Consider the following 19,499-nt stretch of genomic DNA (forward strand, 5'->3'; position numbering starts at 1 on the left):
ACCCCCTTTTTTGAAGTCCGGCACGCCTCTCAATAATAATCTGACGCCTTCTGTCCCTGTCTCCATTCAGGACGAAGAACGCACGCAATCGTGTAATGCGATAGTGACCACCTCTTTATTGGACGACTTAGTCAATACGCACTCATCACTGCCGAAGATTATTCGCATTCTTTGTTATGTACGCCGATTTATTCGTGGAATGACTAGACCTACAAAAAGCGCCCCCCCGTATATCACTTCATCGGAATGGTCCGAAGCCTTGATGACGGTGGTCCGACATATACAAGCTTTCCATTTCTCTAGGGAAATTGACTTCCTTAATCGTGGAAAACCGCTACCGAAGGGTTTTCAAAATCTCTCCCCCTTCTTAGACGATCAAAAGATTCTTCGAGTCGGCGGTAGATTACGACAGGCTCCGTTACCCTACTCGAAACGCTTTCCCGCTTTGTTACCGTCTGGGCATCGTTTCACCTCTATGCTCATAGAATACACGCATCGCAAATATTTTCACGCTGGACATCAGACGGTTCATTACCTTATCGGTAACCAATTTTGGATTATGTCCGCCAAACGCGCGATAAGGCGGGTGCTGTCTAAGTGTCTAAGATGTTTCCGTACCCAACCGGTATCCACTCAACCACGCATGGGGGATTTGCCTCCTTCTCGGTTTTCTAAAATTAAACCATTTTTACGAGTTGGGGTGGACTACGCCGGCCCCTTTTCTATTACCATGGCCAAAACACGCATAAATAGACATAAATACGCTAAAAGCGTATTTATGTCTATTCATATGCTTTGCGACGAAAGCTCTACACTTAGAGCTCGCCTCAGATTTAACCGCCGACGCCTTCCTAGCGGCGTTACGACGCTTTCTTGCGCGGCGAGGGAGATGCCAGCATATCTATTCCGATTGTGGTACTAATTTTGTTAGTGCCCACAAACAATTAGATCAATATATGCGCGAAGCTGTACAGTCGGAACAGATTCATTGGCATTTCAATCCGCCATCAGCTCCACACTTTGGTGGTTTGTGGGAGGCCGGCGTCAAATCGGTAAAGACCCACCTAGTCCGTGTCATAGGCCACCAAATCTTAACCTACGAAGAGCTCTTAACGTTAGTCTCTCAGGTCGAAGCAATGCTGAATTCCCGTCCGCTTCATCCTGTAAGCAGTGACCCAAACGACTTGACCGCACTGACTCCCGGCCATTTTCTTACGTTTGCCCCTTTAATTGCACTCCCAGAACCGGACCTTGAAGACGTGCCGGTGAACCGCCTAACTCGCTGGCAGCTAGTTCAAAGCTTTGTCAAATGTATTTGGTCGCGATGGAGTGCCGAATATCTCCATACATTGCATCAGCGGTCGAAATGGTCTTCCGAGAAACCTAATTCTATCGAGGTCGGATCCCTCGTCCTTATCAAAAACGAGGTGATACCCCCTCTGCAGTGGCGTCTCGCCCGAGTCCTACTTCTCCATCCGGGACAAGATAGCATAGTTCGGGTTGTCACCTTGAAAACCGCCGGTGGAGTCCTAAAGCGCCCAGTGGCCAAACTTTGTCCACTCCCTGCAACTTTGCAGTAAAAAAAACCCTTTTTGTTTTTTTTGGTGGGCGGAATGTCTCGTCCCCAACTCAATATTTATTTAGTTTTAGTTTAATTTTGTATCGCTTGGTGCAGTACTGCGCCCGCAACCCTCGCTACACTGGTGGCCGATCTATTGCGGCCCCTTTTTGCTTTTGGTGACCGCTTGAGTAGCAACAAGTCGAGTGGACTGGACGCGCATTGTAAAGTCGTAGTCGTACCGGCAGCGACATAACCCGCCATCTTGTCGTTGATCCCGCTTTATGATTCCCGCTATTCTTATAACCCCGCTATTGTAGTACCCGCTATTATTATAACCCCGCTATTGTTGTACCCGCTATTGTTCTAACCCGCCATTGTTGTACCCGCTATTGTACCCGCTACCGCTATAACCCGCGTCAGGGCATAACCCTATTTCGCGCGCACCCCCATGCCGAGTGCTTCCGCCAGGAGCACCCCAGCCATCACCTCCAGGCCAAGATCACTACGAACCACAGCTCGGAAAGTCCAACTCATCTCACTCTGGTAAGCTACAGTCAACTAGCAAAACACACCAATAGAGGGCAGATATGTCGTTTTTCCGCTTGACAGATTTTACGTTACATCAAGCAAGAATAGTGTCACTTCTGAGTTCGTACACGAAATTTCATGACGGTTAGTCAAGAAAAACGACACAACTTAAAACAGTACCCTTTTGTTGCAGGAGGTAAGTTAATCTTTAATAATTCTAAGTACGTCCGAAGTCTAAAAGTGTCACTTTTATTTTATAAATACACAAGTAAATGATTCATTTTCTAACAGAAAAGATAATCAACTTTTGAGATAGAACAATTATTGTACTTTGGACCCAATTTTCAATTGATCACTATTTCCCTTAATATTTTTCTTAGAAAATGAGTGTCACGTTGTTTTATTTCGTGTTGAGTCAATTTCTAGTTGTTTCGTTGACATTCGTAAAGTTTGTAGAATTCAGAGTTGTGTAATTATGCTTGATGCTCTGTATTCATTATTACAGAATTGTAATAGTTAATTGATTATGCATTTTGTTTTCCTTTAGACCAATTATTATGACTACAAGAGGGAAAAAAATTGTCAATGCTGCTCTGTTACAAATGGAATTAGCAAATAGAAAAAAAGATAAAGGTGAAGAAAACATCAACAGTGAACACACAATCGATGAAATACGTTTAGAACCCGCTTTCGACGACATGATTGACGATATTGCCAAGGTTCAAAACGAGATTGGAGAAGCTGCAAAAGATGAAGCTGAAAAGCGAAATAAAACTGAAGTAAACAAATTCTGTAAAATGTCACCGGAAAAATCCTGTGAAAGTACAATTTTGAATGTAACAAAAAATCTAAACCAGATTGAAAAAACAAAAGGTTTACAGACTGCAAGTGAGAATGTTAGGAAGTTTAGTCGGAATAAAGAAAATAGGAGTCCAATCGATCCTCAGAGTCCTCAATGTTCATTTTGGAAAAGTTCCGGTATTAAACATGGAACAAAATTAAAGTTAAAAAAAATTACGAAAACCGGGAAACAGCAGGCATTTGAATCCGATGACTTTTTCTCGGCAGAAAATGGTGATGATTCAGACGCAGACCCGGATTTTAATGGTACATCAAATAATTCTTCAACAAGCGACAGCAGCTTCTATGAAGAGAAGAAACTGACGGAAATAGGACATGAACGTGGAAAACGCAGTACGGCTGAAGATGTAGTTGTTGAGGAAGAAGTTAGAGTAGTACTCAATGAACTAGCAGAAAATCAAGATCTGCCAAAAAAAACGAAAAAGAGAAAAGCAAATCTAACAGAGTGGAAAAAAGAAAAAGCAAAAATTCTTAGAAACAGCGGAAAAGGTTACCTTTCATCTGCAAAAGTTCCAAAAGAAGTAAGAGGGAGGGCCATTCAGCAACCTTGTGGCGACAAATGCAAAGTAAAATGTGCAAATAAGATCAGTCAGGATATGCGACAAAGAATATTTGATCAGTACTGGAATCTAGCAAATCTTCAACTGCAGCGAGAATACATCTCCAAAAGTATGAATGTTGTTCGGCCCGCGTATAGGTACCCGAGAGAAGGAAGTCATCGAGGTTTGAATCATGCTTTCTATTTCACAATTTCTGGAAAACTCATACGTGTCTGCAAAATGTTTTTCAAGGCTATACTAGATATAACCGACCGGCCAATCAGAACGGTAATTAAAAAAAATACGGATGGTTTTGTAGCTGCTGACCAAAGAGGGAAACATGGAAAACATAGAGTATTAAATCCTGACTTGGGAGCGAGCATTCGTGAACACATCAATAGTATACCCAAAATAGAAAGCCACTATTTACGAGCCCAAACCACAAGAGAGTACATCGAAGGCGGAAAAACAATTGCAGGATTACATCGTGACTACATGGAGCAATGCATTCAAAACAACGTTTCTTATGGAAATTTGACACAATACTCTAGGATTTTCAATAATGAATTTAATTTAAGTTTCTTCACTCCCAAGAAGGATCAATGCGAGCTCTGCGTAGCTTATAACAATGCCCAAGATGCAGAAAAATGTGAACTCAAAGAAAAGTATGAGACACATCTCAGAGAAAAAGAACTGTCTAGAGAACAGAAGAGAAAATACAAAGAATTAACAGCAGTAAATAAACGTATTATACTGGCAACCTATGATCTCCAAGCAGTTCTACCCGCTCCACGTGGAGAAGTTTCTGTTTTCTATTACAAGTCCAAAATTAACAGCTATAATTTCACAATTAGTGACATGCAGTTCAAGAATGTCGCATGTTACTTTTGGCACGAAGGAGAGGCGAACCGGGGTGCAAACGAGATCGGGACATGTGTGATGAATTATATAAAACAGACAGCTGAATTACATAATGATGAAAATGTCGAAATGATCTTTTTTTCCGATAATTGTTGTGGACAACAAAAAAATAAATTTATTATAAGTATGTATTTGTATGCAGTTCAAAAATTTACTGTTAAATCGATAACCCACAACTTCCTAATAAAAGGACATACTCAAAATGAGGGCGACAATGTTCATGCTGTCATTGAAAAATCTGTAAAACAAGCTTTGAAGTCAGGACCAATATACCATCCAATGGAATATGCCAGAATAATCCGCTCAGCTAAAAAAACAGGTGTACCTTACAAGGTAATGGAAATGTCACATTCAGATTTTACAAACCTGAAAGATCTTGCGCAGCAGATTGGGCCTAATTTTAGCAAAACTACTGAAAACGAATCTATTAAAATGGGTGACATTAAGATCATCAAAGTTTTGAAGGACGAGCCTGGTGTGATTTATATAAAAACATCGTATGAGCAGGAGTTTTTTAAGAAAATAAATGTTTTTGGTAAACGAAAGCATCCAGTGAATTTCACAACGCTGAATTGCAAACCAGCATATTCAAGAAAAATTAATATTCCCGACAGAAAAAAAACCGACATACAGGATCTCATAAATGGGAACCACATTCCTAAATTTTATGAAGCATTGTATAACACAATTTTAAATAAATTAATGGTTAAATTAGTAATTTTAATATAAGGATAAGGTGTTATTATAACTTTTTCACAATAAAAACGTGTTTTTTACGTTTTATAAATATTGTCATAAAATCTTTCACAACCTTCCCTCCATTAGGTATAACTTGACAGTGATAAATTTAGTTTTTTTTTTTAAAGTGCTGCAGAAGATGATAGAGTTTTGAAATATTGAAGCGAGAAAACTGACACAACTAGAAAAGAAAATGTCATAAGTCAGAATATAGAATATTGTTAAGCAAGAAAAGTGACACAACTCAAAGTACCTGGCTTATTCTACCCCTGGGAAACATCTGGTTAGGAACAATTTTTATATTGTCTATTATTACTATAGTAATAGTAGAATTATAAATGATTATAATAGCAATTGAGCTCCCAGAATCAATAAATGCCTGGTAAGCGCGTTTACAGTTTAAGCAATTGGATTTTTGCTAATACTGACAATTTATGTTTTTTTAGATGTGACGTTATTCTCGCCGGAGTGCGACATACTGATCAAAAAATTACCGATCAGCTTAAAAGTAGCGATATTTGGAGTGGTAATGTTTTATATGAAGGACTATTTAGTTTCTGAAAGAAGATCAAAACTATGGTGCAAAGAGAAAATGGAAATGTGGAATCCCAGGCGTCCACTTCATTGACAATTAAAGAAACAACTGATAAAGACAACAGATTAGAAACACAAAGTAACTTATTTTAGGGTCGTTGTTCGCTAGCAATGCCAGCGCTGTATAAACAACTTGACAACGTCGCGTACCTTGTCCAATTTGACAGTTTGAAATTGCCGCACAAACGACAATTTAACTTTTCAGTTTTTTTCTGTACGTAATAAGGCAATAATTGCAAAAGTAAGCATATATGGCAGTTTATTATCCCGTTCGTATTTATTGGCCGCGTTTACTTTTGACGTAGATGTCCGCAAAAAAGGATAAGCGTGTCAGAGGGGGCAATTTTTCAGAGGAGGATAAGACGTTCCTCGTACAATTTGTGGTAGACAATGCCGATATTTGGGAATCGAAAGCGAGCGATCCGCGGATTAACATAAAAAAACAGCAACTGTGGAAGGCATTGGCCGAAAAATTCAGGGCACGGGGGCAGTATAGAGAGCCAGCAAAATTGCAGATGCTGTACTTTCGTTTAAAATAGCTTGCAAAAACAACAATTGCAGCCTACCAAAGGTCACAACATCAAACAAGTGGCGGTCCTTCCACTCCCGAAGATCCAACAGACTTTTGGACTGGATCATTGCAGATATATCTGCAGTAGATTTTACTGCAGATGTGTCTGCATATGATTCCGAGGGGAAGACCGCCACTGAAGTTGTCAGAGCTGAGATAGCCAATGCCCCCGAAGAATGTACGGGGCCAATAGATCCCATAGCGGGAGAAATTGAAATAACACAAACGTATGTAATTAATTGTATATTGATAAGTTAAAATACAATATAAAATATGTTTGTAGTGTTCCCGAACCGTTGCATGCAGAAACACCTTCCTTGTCGCCGTCTGCAACACCAGTGAGGCCAGTTGCGCCTACCACCCATAAACGAAACAAACGCAAAAAGCCTATGAGTGAATTTGAAGAGAGCATGCTCAAGTTGCATGAGCGACATATAGAACAAAAAATTGAAATGGAAAGAGACATTTATTCCAAAGAATTGGAACTTTTAAATTTAAAAATTAAAGCCAAAGCGTGGGCACCGGCAAAGGAGAAGACGAAGTATGTATAACATAGCCTTGCTTATAGTAAAAAATAATCGGGTGTTTTTTGTATGTAGATTGTATCGGCCCTTTTCCTGTAAGATCGTCAAACTTTCGTAGTGATTTTCCGTGCTAACACATCTTCAAAACCACATTGGAAATAGTATCCGGCACTCCGGCAGCAGAGCAAGTGCCTGTGACAACAAACCGGCTGCACAATTCCCGCTATTTTTGCCGATTAGGCATACTTTCACATTCAAGCAGATAACCAATCGAGTGAAATTCAAGCCATATCAACACACCGGGGGACCTATAAAATGAATCGTCTATCTTTCGGTATCAAAACAGCCCAATCAGAGTTTAACCGGATCATCGATCAAATTTTGCGGAATATACCAAAAACAGAGAAGTATTTTGACGACATATTAGTCCACGGTTCAACCAGAGAGGAGTGACAAATGAACTTGATCACCTGTTTTACCCAGCTGGGAAAATATGATCTACATTTGAATCACCGTAAGTGTTTGTTTCTTCAAAAACGTATCGAATTTCTAGGTCACATCGTTGAGTTAGTAGAAATGCCGCGACCAAAATCAAAAGAAGAAATTAAATATTTTCTTGGACTCTTAACATTTTACAGCCGATTCATTCCAGATGCCTCAACAATTACAGCGCCATTGCGACATCTGTTGAAAGACAATGTTGTTTTCAAATGGACACCAGAATGCGAAACGGCGTTGGTGAAGTTAAAACAAGAAATCGTGAGTGATCGAGTCGTAATGCCATTCAATCCAGGTTCAACTCGCTTGTGACGCTAGTCCCACAGGTATCTCAGCCGTTTTGTCATACATAATAGACGATCAAGAAAGACCAATTGCTTTCGCATCTCGTTCATTAACCCTTACGCTCCACAATCTCACAATTGTGTCTAATATTTGCTATATATAAGGGTTATAATGTGGTTATAAATTGGTAAATCCCGCATCGCATGATTGTGCTAGTTCGGAGCTATGCAATGGTATCCAATTTCTTGGAAATTTATTGTTTTGAATAGTCACAAGACGGTCACTTTTAAACTCACAACTGTGTTTTCGCTTCTGCCATGGCCGCCAGAAGTAAGTACGTACTTTTTTATTAATTATTACACAAATAATTAGCAAATATGTGTCGCACTCCTTAAGCAAAATGTTGAAATAAATGTTGGTATGTGTTAAAAAATTAATTAATTTTTAATAAGGCTCTAGAATGACTTCGTTTTTTAAAATGCACAATTGTGACACGAAGGAGTCAACACGTTGTATTTGAATAATTATCATCCCTAAAGCTAAAATATACTACTGTAATCATTATTTGAAATGTTTAACTTACAGGATCAAAATAAATTATTAACTTAGAAAACCTGAGTGATGATCCAGATGCCATATTAAATCTTCTAGATGAAATTGATTCTGATTTAGAGCTAGGTGATGATGATTCTGATTGGGAACATGAACCAGAAATAAACAATTCTTCCGACTCTAGCACAGCTTCAGATACTGATGACGATAACCTTTCAAATCCAAGCGGTGTAGAACCTATTGCACAAGCGTCCTGGCAAAGAAGATATTTCACTTCAAAGGAAATTCCTCATTAATCTGTTCTGGCTGCCACCGAAGTTTTAACTCCATGGGCTTACTTTAGCAAATACTTGGGAGAAGATTTCTTAGAATTGGCGGCAAATAAAACCGGACAATACTATTTACAGAAAACAGGTGTAGAAATGAAGCCTTCTGTAACATCAGAAGAAATAAAATAATTCTTTGGAATTCATGCTGTCATAGGATGTATTAAATATCCAAGAATACACATATATTGGAATAAATTATTTAAGTTACCAATAGTTGCAGACGCAATGGCTCGTGACAGATTTTACCAACTTAGAGTGAATTTTCAAGTTGAAGATAATATGAGAATTAGCGAGGAAAAAAAAGAAAAGCAGACTTTGGAAATTGTAGATTAGTGTCTTCTCAGAGTAGGTGCAAGAATAAAATGTGTCAAATGCAATGTATACTTGTGCCTTAACAAAAATCAAAATTGTTTTATTAACTTTCATTAAAAGTAAAAGTATTCAATATAGGTAACTACAGCTTTACTCCCTACACCCACAAATGTGACAGTCGCACAATTGTGTATGTCTCTCTTACACTCCAATATATCACAGTTGTGCTAGTCCTGAAAATCCTTTCATATATTTTTCAAAAAACGTACAAAAATTTTTGAACGTTATTCAGTACAATTCCAAGCAGACAAAATCCAAGGTTTAAGCCGGGACATAACATCACCTTGCAGCTAGCAAAAATCATTAACGACATCCTCGTCAACTTCAACCAACAAAAAGTGACAGTGATGACGTTACTTGACTTAGAAAAGGCTTTCGACAAAATGTGGATTAACGGACTAATTGTAAAAATGAAGAAATACGACATCGGCGGAAATTTCATCACCCTCACTGCGTCATACCTAAAGGTGAAAGTAAACAATGCAATCTCCCAAGAAAAACAGTCAAAGCAGGCGTGCCACAAGGGCCAGCACTAGGCCCCGCCCTCTTTAACCTCTACACAACGGACCTGCCCGAATTTGCAAAAACAACCACGGTATTATACGCTGATGACACGGAGATTTACGCACATTCGTATTACGCGGAAGCCGCGCAACTCCAAAATCAAGTCCACCTGAACATTCTCATCCCATACTTCAAAAAATGGAAAATGAAACTGAACCAGACCAAGAGAAAAGCGATAAGATTCACTAAGAAAAAAAAGGACGAACATAAAGCCATCAAAAAAGCTCACAATTAACGTTCAGTACGTCACCACAAAGAACACGGTCAGATATAGTGGTCCAATTCTGACTTCGTTTTTATGGCACTGCAATCTCAATTACCGCAAGTATTAGGAACTCTATTTAAAATGTAAATAGCCGTGCCATAAATCATCTTAAAAGGTTGACGGGCGCATATGGCCCTGTATAGTGTAGACAGTTGGTCCCTTGATGGTTTATAACCGTTAGATTACTTGCGGCAGAGGCCTATTGCGGAACACTTAATTCCTTCACAATAGGATGCAGTCATAAAAACGAACCAGCAGTTGGAGCACTATACCTGGACACCAGATTGAATTTTAAGCAGCACGTGACTAATTCCGTCGCCAAAGGCAATGCAGCCATCAGGACCCTTTACCCTCTGCTGGTAAAGAACAATGCCGTCAGCATCGAGAACAAGATTACGATCTACAAGCAGATAATCAGGCCGCTCGTGTGGAGTCATCTGTTTAATTGTGCAATGGAACCACTCGAGGTGGTGCAAAATAAGTGCCTAAGGATGGCACTCAAAGTTTTGCGATTCACGAGAGTAGCAGACCTGCAGGAGGCCGCCGACATCCCGCCGATCAAGAAGTGCATAAAGGACCTGGCCACAAATTTCTTCTTGCGCAACCACGACATAAAATACATTCAAAACATAATCAATTGTAAATTACCAAACATAAAACACAAGCTCATGCATGAGCATTAAGTGCTCATTCACAGTGGGCATAAAGTATAAGCATGTCCTAAGCATTAATGCGTAAAAAACTATGCTTAGCGCTCTATGATTTTCTTCGTTCACAATGGCATAAAAACTTTTGTATGAATTGATGAACTGTGCAAGCCAAGGAGGTTTAAATGTATAGAGAGAGTATGCCGTATACCTTCCATATATCAAAGTGTGACCAACATCTCGCGAGTGAGAGGAGTGAGGCGCGAGAGGTTTATTGTACCACAGTACAGTGGCTGACGAGTTTCAATTTCATACAATTTCAAGAAAAACAAAAAATATTGGTTTTTAAACAAAATGTGTGGTTACCACACGTTCGCGTATCTGGTCTTTGCAAACTTCCACTAAAATCTAGAACAATGACAATGTATTAAAACTAATAGGCAGCAGTAAAATCTAGTTCCGCCACTGACTCGCTCAATTGCTTATTCGTCAATTCACGAATGTGTACGAACACCATACGAACAGCAGAGGGTTTGTATATGTGCGATATAAAACAACGAGCTCAGTACTCTCTCTACATTCTCGATCTACGCATCGACCTAGCAGCATGTCTGTTAGTCGCGGTCCAAGTCGCGGCGACGCACGTTCACCATCCGAGCCAACTCGCCCCAGAGAGCCCCATCACCACAACAACAACAACATCAAACCGACGCCAACACGCAGCAGCCAAACGGTGAGTCGAAAACAGTTTCTTCTTCTGCTTCCTCTGCATGTAGCAGTCCTTCGGGACGCGCCTCCCCCGCACAATCTGCATCGACATCTAACACCCAAAACACCATGAACTCCAAACCCTCCACCGCATCCTTGTCAGCCTCCACTCAAGCGGTGAAACTCAAGTTTCACCTCAAACACATCCCCGAGAAAGTAGCCCAACAAAAAACCTTCTACAATCTCCTCGTCACCCATCTTAACGTGCGAGGAATCCATACCCTTATCAAACTCCTCCTCCTGACCTCCTCCATAAACTAAAAACAATCACCTGCAGCAACATTGAGCTTATCGCTCTCAATTCCCCCAAAATGCCCCGACCACCATCCGAGAAAAAACACGCCGTTTTCTCAGTTGTCATAAAATCCGTAGATCTAGGTACTAATGAACAAGACATTAGGACCGAACTTGATCGTCGCCACCTCCCCTTCAACCTAATTTGGCGCCTTAAGTCCAAAAAGACTAACCAATTCACCGCCCTCATAAGAGTGACTTCCTCCGACACCACCACTATCGATTCCTTGCTAAATCAAGAAATCACCCTTTTCAGTGTGAACGGTCCCACCCCCCTACCCCCATCCCAGACTAATGTTCACGTTGCTTCCAACGTGGGCATGACAACACAAACTGCCCCAACCGCCTCATCTGCCTCACTTGCCCTAACAGCCACCCTCCCGGCAAATGGCCAACCACTGACCCCAAATGCCCCTTTTGCAAAGGTAACCACCCTGCGTGGTCCCTAAAATGCCCCAATTATAAGGAGTTCGCCGACGAAACTCCTATAATGCCTCTCCACATAATAGACCCCCTCGAACTCTTCGCCGACCCCGTCGAGTCACCCGACACAGTCGTTCCCCCAGACCCTAGCATCATCCACCCCAAACAGCTCGTGGCCTACCTCACCGTTGTCCTAATGGACTTATTCCCCCTTCAACGCCCCCATATCCAAGGAGTGATCGAAAGAACCTCCTCATCCTTCTTAAACCTCCGCACTAATATCAAGCCGTCTGGCAACAGACTCCATTTCACTTTCGATGGCTAGTCTACCGAACGTTCCACGGGGTGCTGCCGACCCCAGCCAGCACGCCGCCACAGCTCCACTCCCCTCCCCCGTGCCAAATCCAGTGCAGGACGCCCCCGTCATATCAATATCTCCGCCCTTAACATCGACGGAATAAACCGCAAATACCATTCCCTTAAACACTTTATCGAAACCGACCAAATTCAAATCCTGGCACTGTCGGAAACCAAAACTTCCCGCCAAATAAAAATGAATAATTTCACAACTTATCACCGCCCCTCCAATATCCGAAACGCTCGAGGAACAGCACTGCTAATTTCATCTAAAATACCTTCCTCGCCCCACGTCTACCAGATCTCGCAGACCTCGAAGCCACTGCCGCAAATGTCTTAATCCACAATCTCTCAATAATCATAATTTTTTATTACAATCCCTCGTCAGAAAACATATCAACCCCTCTGCTGCGATATTTCTCAAATCTTCCAAACGCCACCCTACTTGGTGACTTCAATGCAAGACACAAAGACTTCGGCGATCATGATTTCAATAGAAATGGCATCACATTAGTCAATAACCTCCTTAACCTCCCCATCTACCGCACAAAAAATCGCCAACCCACCTTCATAAACCACCGCGGCTCTGCAATCATCGACCATATTCTCGTCACCGAGACACTAACTAACCCCTCTAATAAACGACACCTGCACAATAGGCACGACAGTAACCTCACTCCACCAACCCCTAACAACCTAAATTCTTCTGCCTGCCCCTCCTCCACCCCCAACATATGTACCCATATACGACTTCAAACACGCCGACTGGCAAAAATTTAAAAAACACATCATAGTAAATCTCCCACAAATCAACCCAACCCGCGAACCGTCCTGCAGAATCAAAATACAGAACACCTTCTCAGATCCCGTAAACATCCTTGCCGGAGTCCCACAGGGCTCCGTACTTTCACCCATTCTGTACTCTGTATACTGCAGAGCCTTTCCCTTTGCAGACACCCCCAGAACCAAGACGAGGATGTTCGCCGATGACACCGCGTTCTGGACTTCACACCGAAACTCCGAACGAGCCACCCGAATTCGAAAAAACAACAACAGCCCTATACGCCGACGATACCACCCTGTATGCACATTCTTTCTACGCCACAGTGGCACAGGTACAGAATCAACTGCACATCAACAAATTGATTCCCTATTTCGCCGAATGGAAGATGAAAGTCAACAAAACGAAAACGGAACATTAATCTTTACTAGGAAAAGAACGAACATAAAACCCTTCGGCCAACTGAAGATCGACGGACACCCCATTCAGCCAGAGAAAGTAGTCATGTACCTGGGATTACAGCTGGACACAAGATTAAATTTGAAACACCACATTAAAACGACCGTAACGAAAGGAAACGCAGCGATCAGAATATTATATCCGCTACTGGCCAGAAACAGCGCGAACTCCGACGAAAATAAACTTATACTTAATCTACAAGCAAATTATCCGTCCCCTGATAACATACGGAGCCCCAGTGTGGGGCCACTCTTCAAATTACACAATGGAATCACTTGAAATATTCCAAAACAAGTGCATGAGGCTCATCACAGGGGCATCGAGATTTACGAGAATTAGGGAATTCCAAGCAGCCACGGGACTACCCCCAATCAAAAACTACATAAGGGAGCACACCAAGAAATTCTTCACCACCAACAGGAAAAACGAGTTCATCCGCCGCATCCGTGAGGAGAAGCTATACGTCCTGCGCCATAAAGGGTTATTGCTCAATTAAAAATCGCATAGTAATATCTTAAAAATCGCATAGTAATATGTTAAATGAAATACTTAAGTCAAAACAATGAAATGTATGGAACAACAATAAAAAGTGCTCTCAGTCGGTCCCAAATTATACTAACATTACCTTTGCGTATTGTGCAAACGGTAATGTTAAATGTACATAGCTTGCAAATAACCCCACCCCACCTCCATTCCGTGTACATACACCCCCACCCCCCAAATGAACAAAAATAGGGTTTTGGAAAATTTCCCCTAATCAGAAAATCAAGCAAACGCCTAGGAATAGAGGCAACACCCTCTACAGAATAATTAGATACAACTAGGGCCATCTGTGGCCACTGTTCCCGAATACAAATTAGCAGGGTTAGGCACCATGCAGGTACTTGCAACTAGATTAATTAAATAAGTAGGTTAAGTCCACTATGTATGAAACAAATTATTTTAAATAAACTCTTTTCTATTCTATTCTATTCTACACCTTGGGTAGTGGGTTCGATTCCCGCCCGGCTCTGGGTGTTGTGTATGTCCCTCGTTCCCCTGTAATTGGGCCACCGACCTGTAGGGGAACGTAATCAAATAAAATAAAAAATAAAAAAATATTACCTGCATAACTTTTGCTTTATTAACGGTTTCACGGATTTTAACTTATTTACCATCGTTCATCAAAGTCATCGATTCACCACTAGTAATTAATTAATCTGTTTGGAACAAACTACGCTTACTTTGACGCGATATTCTCCCACGTTGATCCGTTGTTGACTCGGCAAGTACCTAGAGCAGGAAGGGACGCTGGTAGACCTCCTTGGGACGGGTTCCTGACGAAGATTGTTACGGTAGTTGGCTTCTGCTGCTACGGGTGGCATCGCTGTTGTCTTTCTCTTAGACTGTTTCCTGGCTTTAGGATCTCTCAGTCTCCCGTGCAATTTTCTTGTCCAACCATTTTTTGCAAATCTTTCCCACTAACACGGCTAGCAATCCGACTAAGATCACTACGATGGTTCTTGTTGTGAACTCGTCTCGTGCATCGTTAAATTTTTGGGGGTCGCTGATACGGAGTTCCGCAGCGTACCCATTCTATGCTTTCTGTGTCTTTTTACGGAGAGAATTCTTTGGTGGTAGGGTTTTTAATGGCAGGGTCGCCATGTAATAGATGTTTTAATTCGATAGGCCCATTTGAGAAAGACACACTAAACATTTTAATCCATTTATTCACCACGAACAGACTACCCATTATTCACCACTTTCCTATCCTACGTTAGTTGGTGACTTAAGCTGTATTAGTATTTTATAACTTAACGCTTACTCTACAATAATTACAATAAATGCTTTCTCTACCGCTTCGATCTTTGTGTTGGGGGGCTTGGCAATTTTGTATGGGATTCCAGTTTTAATGAGTAATAGAACTCCGCCTCCTCTGTTTACGTCATCCCGGTCGTTCCTTACTATGTCGTAATTTTTAATTTTAATTTTATCTGTTGGCATTAATTTCGTTTCTGTGATGGTCATTACGTCGGGTTTTGTGTCGTATAGAAATACTTTAAGCTCTCCAGTTCTATTACGCAATCCATTTGCGTTCCATGTAGTGATTTTTAACGCTCTAGTTGCCATTGGGATTAGCTAAGTTTATGATTAACTTCTGCAGTGGGATGAGTTTCTCGGCCTCTGATTGGCATTGCTCTAGTTCCCTATTGGCTTCACGTAGAAGCGGTGTAATTTTCTTAACGTTGACCAATTGTGTAAATCTTTTTAATTCGTGGAGGAATTCGTTGAATTCCTTAATGGCTTTTTTGTCCTCAGTCGTTATTCGTTCTCTCTGTTCGACGGGGGGCGTTACTTCGGCAGGTGGTTTTGTCTTTGTTTGGTCTGTGGACGATGTGTTTCTGTCATTGTTTTTCTGCCAAGTGTTGACAGGTATCGGGGCGTCGATGTATTTCTTGGTATTTGTTTGCGCGTTGGCGTCGGTTGTGGCCTTCCTTTTGTCTTTCAGGTACCTGACTTTCTCCTGGTATCGCGGGCAATCCAATGAATTAGCCAGGTGTTTTTCTTCGCAATTTGCACATTTAATATAATTGTGTGATTCGCTATCTTCTTTAGTTATGGTGCACGTTGAGGAGGTGTGGTTGAGATGCGTGACCCCATCCTTGACACTTATGGCATTGCACAACTTCTGCTTTATTCTTGAGCCTCTCCCAGCGCACTATTACGCGTGTCACCGCTTTGGCTTTCTTTCTTAGGCTGTTCAGGGTGTCGTTTTTGCTAGTGATTACAACGTAAATCGGTGATTTTACGTTTTTCATCTTGTTTACGCTCTTGCACTCAATACCTGAGTCAATTAAGTCTTGCTTTATTTCTTCCTCGGTTGCGTCATTTTCCACTCCGAAGCCGTGGGTTTTCTCCTCTTTTGTGGCGTACGTGTGCCAGTTCGCCGCTTCATTTTTTGCGAGTCCTCTTTTTAATGCGTGAAAATCGTTCATGTTCTCCGCGAAGATTATTGTACGTTCTCGCATGAATTTGAATGCTGCTGGTTTCGTTGTATGTTTGTCCACTTCCCTGACAAGATCGCGGTAGTTACACCTCTCGTGTATTACGATCGGAGGTGGCCTTTTTGCTTTAGTATTTGTTTCGATTTCCATTCGTCCCATTCTCATCCGAGCGGCCGAACTGAACGCACTTGACGCGACCAACCTTCTCCCGAACAACGGGAAAAGCAGGTGCATGGCTGCAGGCGATTCGCATTTCTTGGAAAAGCGCATCCCTCAGTGAGCCCCTTTCTTTGAACACGTGCTCGTAAATCCTCGTGCTCGGTTTTTGTGTAGTGAATCTCATAACGGAATAAAGAAGAACAAAAAACAAAAAGGCGCGACAACGCGCCCGCAAGGCGGTTACCGCGATTTCTCCCCCGGCGCACACCGAAGCGCTAACATGGGAAAACGAAGAGACTCTAAAACCAAAGAAGAAGGACCCTCCCAGAAGGATGGAACTCCAAAAAAGCCTCGTTTCGAAAACCAGACGGCGAAAACAGAAGACAAAAACAACGAAATGAAATCACCGAATTCACTACCAAAGAATCACAGACAGTGAAAGAATCCACAAATTATCATGACGCCAACAACAAATTCAGTCTGCTGTCGACACACGAGGATATCGACACTAGCGAAAGCGAAAGTGAACTAACGGAAATGGAGTGCGATGAAGACGATAACAATGGTAAAAAGGACAAAACAACAACGGACAAAGCCCCCACACAAATTAAGAAAAACGAGAAGCCTCCACCCATAGTGATGCATGGGAAACAATGCCCACACGGTACATTAAAGGAATTGGCTGATCGCGCCACAAAAAATGGTATCAACATCAGATACACAACAAAGAAAACAATCATATTCACGAACAGCCTGGAGGACCACCAAAAACTCCGCGACGAACTCGCAAAATTGATTGATGGTTGACAGTTTCAGTCGTTTCAGTGTTTGTGTTAATTGTTAAAGCTGCTGGTGGGGATATGGAGCACGAGTTTGTTTGGTTCGTTGTTCTTGTTTTGGGATTTGCTTTTAGATTAATCATCTATTTAGTAAAATATATAAAAGAAAGAGAAGAAAGAGAAAGAAAATATATAGAAGTTCAACAAAAAAAAAAAAAAAAATACGGCAATACAAGTTCCACACTTTTGCCACGAAAAACGACCGCACAAACGCATTCGTCATTAAAGGTTTGGAAAACAATCCGGATGAAGAAAGCGTAAAAAATGAACTAATTAAAAAAGACGTTGCAGTGGTGAATATCTACAGAATGAAAAACACAACTAACCCGGATTATGTAGTGATTACAAAAAATAGTGAATCTCTAAACAGTGTGCGAAAAAAGGCCAAAACTTTATTACTAGTAGTGGTAAAGTGGGAAAAACTCTTAAACAAAAAAGAACTTATCCAATGCAGAAAATGCCAACTCTGGGGCCACTCAACCGGGAATTGTTTCGCGGACATTAGATGCATGTGGTGTGCAGCAAACCACAACACATCTGAGTGTACCATAAAAACAAATAACGAAATAAACGCGAATAAAATTAAGTGCGCGAACTGCGGCGAAAAACATCCCGCGAACAGTATCGAGTGCCGAGTATATATAGAGAGACACGAATATGTCTCAAAAAAACGCCCGAGAATGAGCTCAAGCAAAAAACTAAATCAAAAAAAATGTATTCAAGCTCCCAAGGTGTAGCGGGTAAGCACGAAGCTACCTAACCCACCCGGGTCCTCCTGTTAAATTAATAAACGAAATGGACAAGATTTTGCAAGATAGGTTAAATAATATTAGTTTAAAAAATAATAGAGAAAGGTTTTCAACAATGACGGAAAAATTTAATTGAAACACCGCAACGAGCTTGTTGCCTTTGATGAATGGTAACGAAAGTGTCACCAAACAACTGATCGATGCCATAGGACTGTATGATTCGTTGCTAGACAATGATGGGAAACAAACTCTTACTAAGTCCTTAAAGCTAGGCTAACAGAAAGCGCGAAAATTAGGTTAACGAGTGTGTATGCTTCAAATGCTCTTTTAGTCCAGGATATGAGATGTTTCTTACTGACTAAAAAGTCAGCCGCATCTTTATCCACGCAGTTAGTTCAAGTTAGGCAAAATAACATGTCGATAGAGAATTTTGGGATAAAGGTCGAAAATTTAGTCGTTGAGCTGACGATTGCGCAAGGCGACGGGAATAATGAGGCACTCCAAATCTTAAGAAAAACAAACGAAAAGTTGTCCATAAATCCTTTTGTAAACGGTTTGCAGAACCCTGAACTTCGCACGGTCATAAAGACACGAAATTATTCCAAATTAAATGAAGCGATACGTGGATCTACAGACGAAAATGTTTCCACACAATCTAGTAGAATTTTCAGTTTACATAGAGGAAGTTATTTGCCATTTCAACATATTTTTGTAACTGAAAATGCATTGGAAGCTCATTTATAATTACAAATTAACTCAATCTGTTCTTAAGATATATGCTGTGAGGCGCCGCCTCACTTGCCTCATCTGACGAGCCGCCACTGCTTCATACGCAAAAGAGATGGAAATGAAAATTTAAATTATGCTACTAAAGAATTAAAGAAAGGGTATCACATGGTGAAGCTGATATAAGAATCAAATGCAATAATGGAATGCCCAAAATTGTCACAAAAAAAAAACAAGTCAGTAGCATGTACCGGCATAGTGATTGTTTTAAACTTTTTGTAGCTTATCAGAATGTGCGTGGACTTAATTTTAAAGTGTCTCAATTTGATTTAAATTCTATCTCGGCATCTTATGAGTTAATTCTATTGACAGAGATTTAGCTGTGTGATTCTATCAGCTCGAGTGATATTTTTGGTGATGATTATAATGTTTAGCGTTCATCTATAGCGAGAAAAGGAAGAGGAGTGCTAACTGCTGTTAACTGCAATATTATATATGTGCGACTTCTCCTTTTGAGGAAATTGATGTCTTGGTAGTTAAGATATTCTGCTGCTCTGACCCCTTAATCGTCGTAAATGTCTATATCCTACCCGACAGTCAGACGCAACTCT

General features: G+C 41.1%; 2 protein-coding genes and 1 long non-coding RNA gene across 5 annotated transcripts in view; 2 read left to right on the forward strand and 1 right to left on the reverse strand.

The window, feature by feature from the left end:
- The window catches only part of LOC135129715 (uncharacterized), a 100,178-nt gene that overhangs the window by 54,094 nt on the left and 26,585 nt on the right, over positions 1 to 19,499 (reverse strand). The gene's annotated exons all lie outside the window — the stretch shown is intronic.
- Positions 2,081 to 5,139, forward strand: LOC135129438 (uncharacterized). Its single transcript, XM_064056590.1, has 2 exons — positions 2,081 to 2,285; positions 2,637 to 5,139. Exon 2 carries the CDS (start codon positions 2,647 to 2,649, stop codon positions 5,137 to 5,139), a length of 2,493 nt encoding a protein of 830 aa, XP_063912660.1. The 5' UTR covers positions 2,081 to 2,285; positions 2,637 to 2,646.
- On the forward strand, positions 5,633 to 8,690 carry LOC135129391 (uncharacterized). 2 transcript variants are annotated; one of them, XR_010280570.1, is made up of 5 exons: positions 5,633 to 6,540; positions 6,597 to 6,854; positions 6,913 to 7,351; positions 7,490 to 7,954; positions 8,206 to 8,690. It is a non-coding gene; the product is annotated as an uncharacterized LOC135129391 (long non-coding RNA). The 2 variants fall into 2 exon arrangements; XR_010280569.1 differs by having other exon boundaries at positions 7,490 to 7,661.

This window comes from Zophobas morio, unplaced genomic scaffold (assembly GCF_036711695.1).
Source record: "Zophobas morio isolate AGI-343-1 ecotype UQ-CSIRO unplaced genomic scaffold, CSIRO_AGI_Zmor_V1 ptg000016l, whole genome shotgun sequence".
In the NCBI taxonomy this organism is placed as follows: domain Eukaryota; kingdom Metazoa; phylum Arthropoda; class Insecta; order Coleoptera; family Tenebrionidae; genus Zophobas; species Zophobas morio.

What these genes read in the sequence shown, in the direction of transcription:
- LOC135129438 (XM_064056590.1), top strand. Translation starts at nt 2,647, where the DNA reads ATGACTACAAGAGGGAAAAAAATTGTCAATGCTGCTCTGTTACAAATG.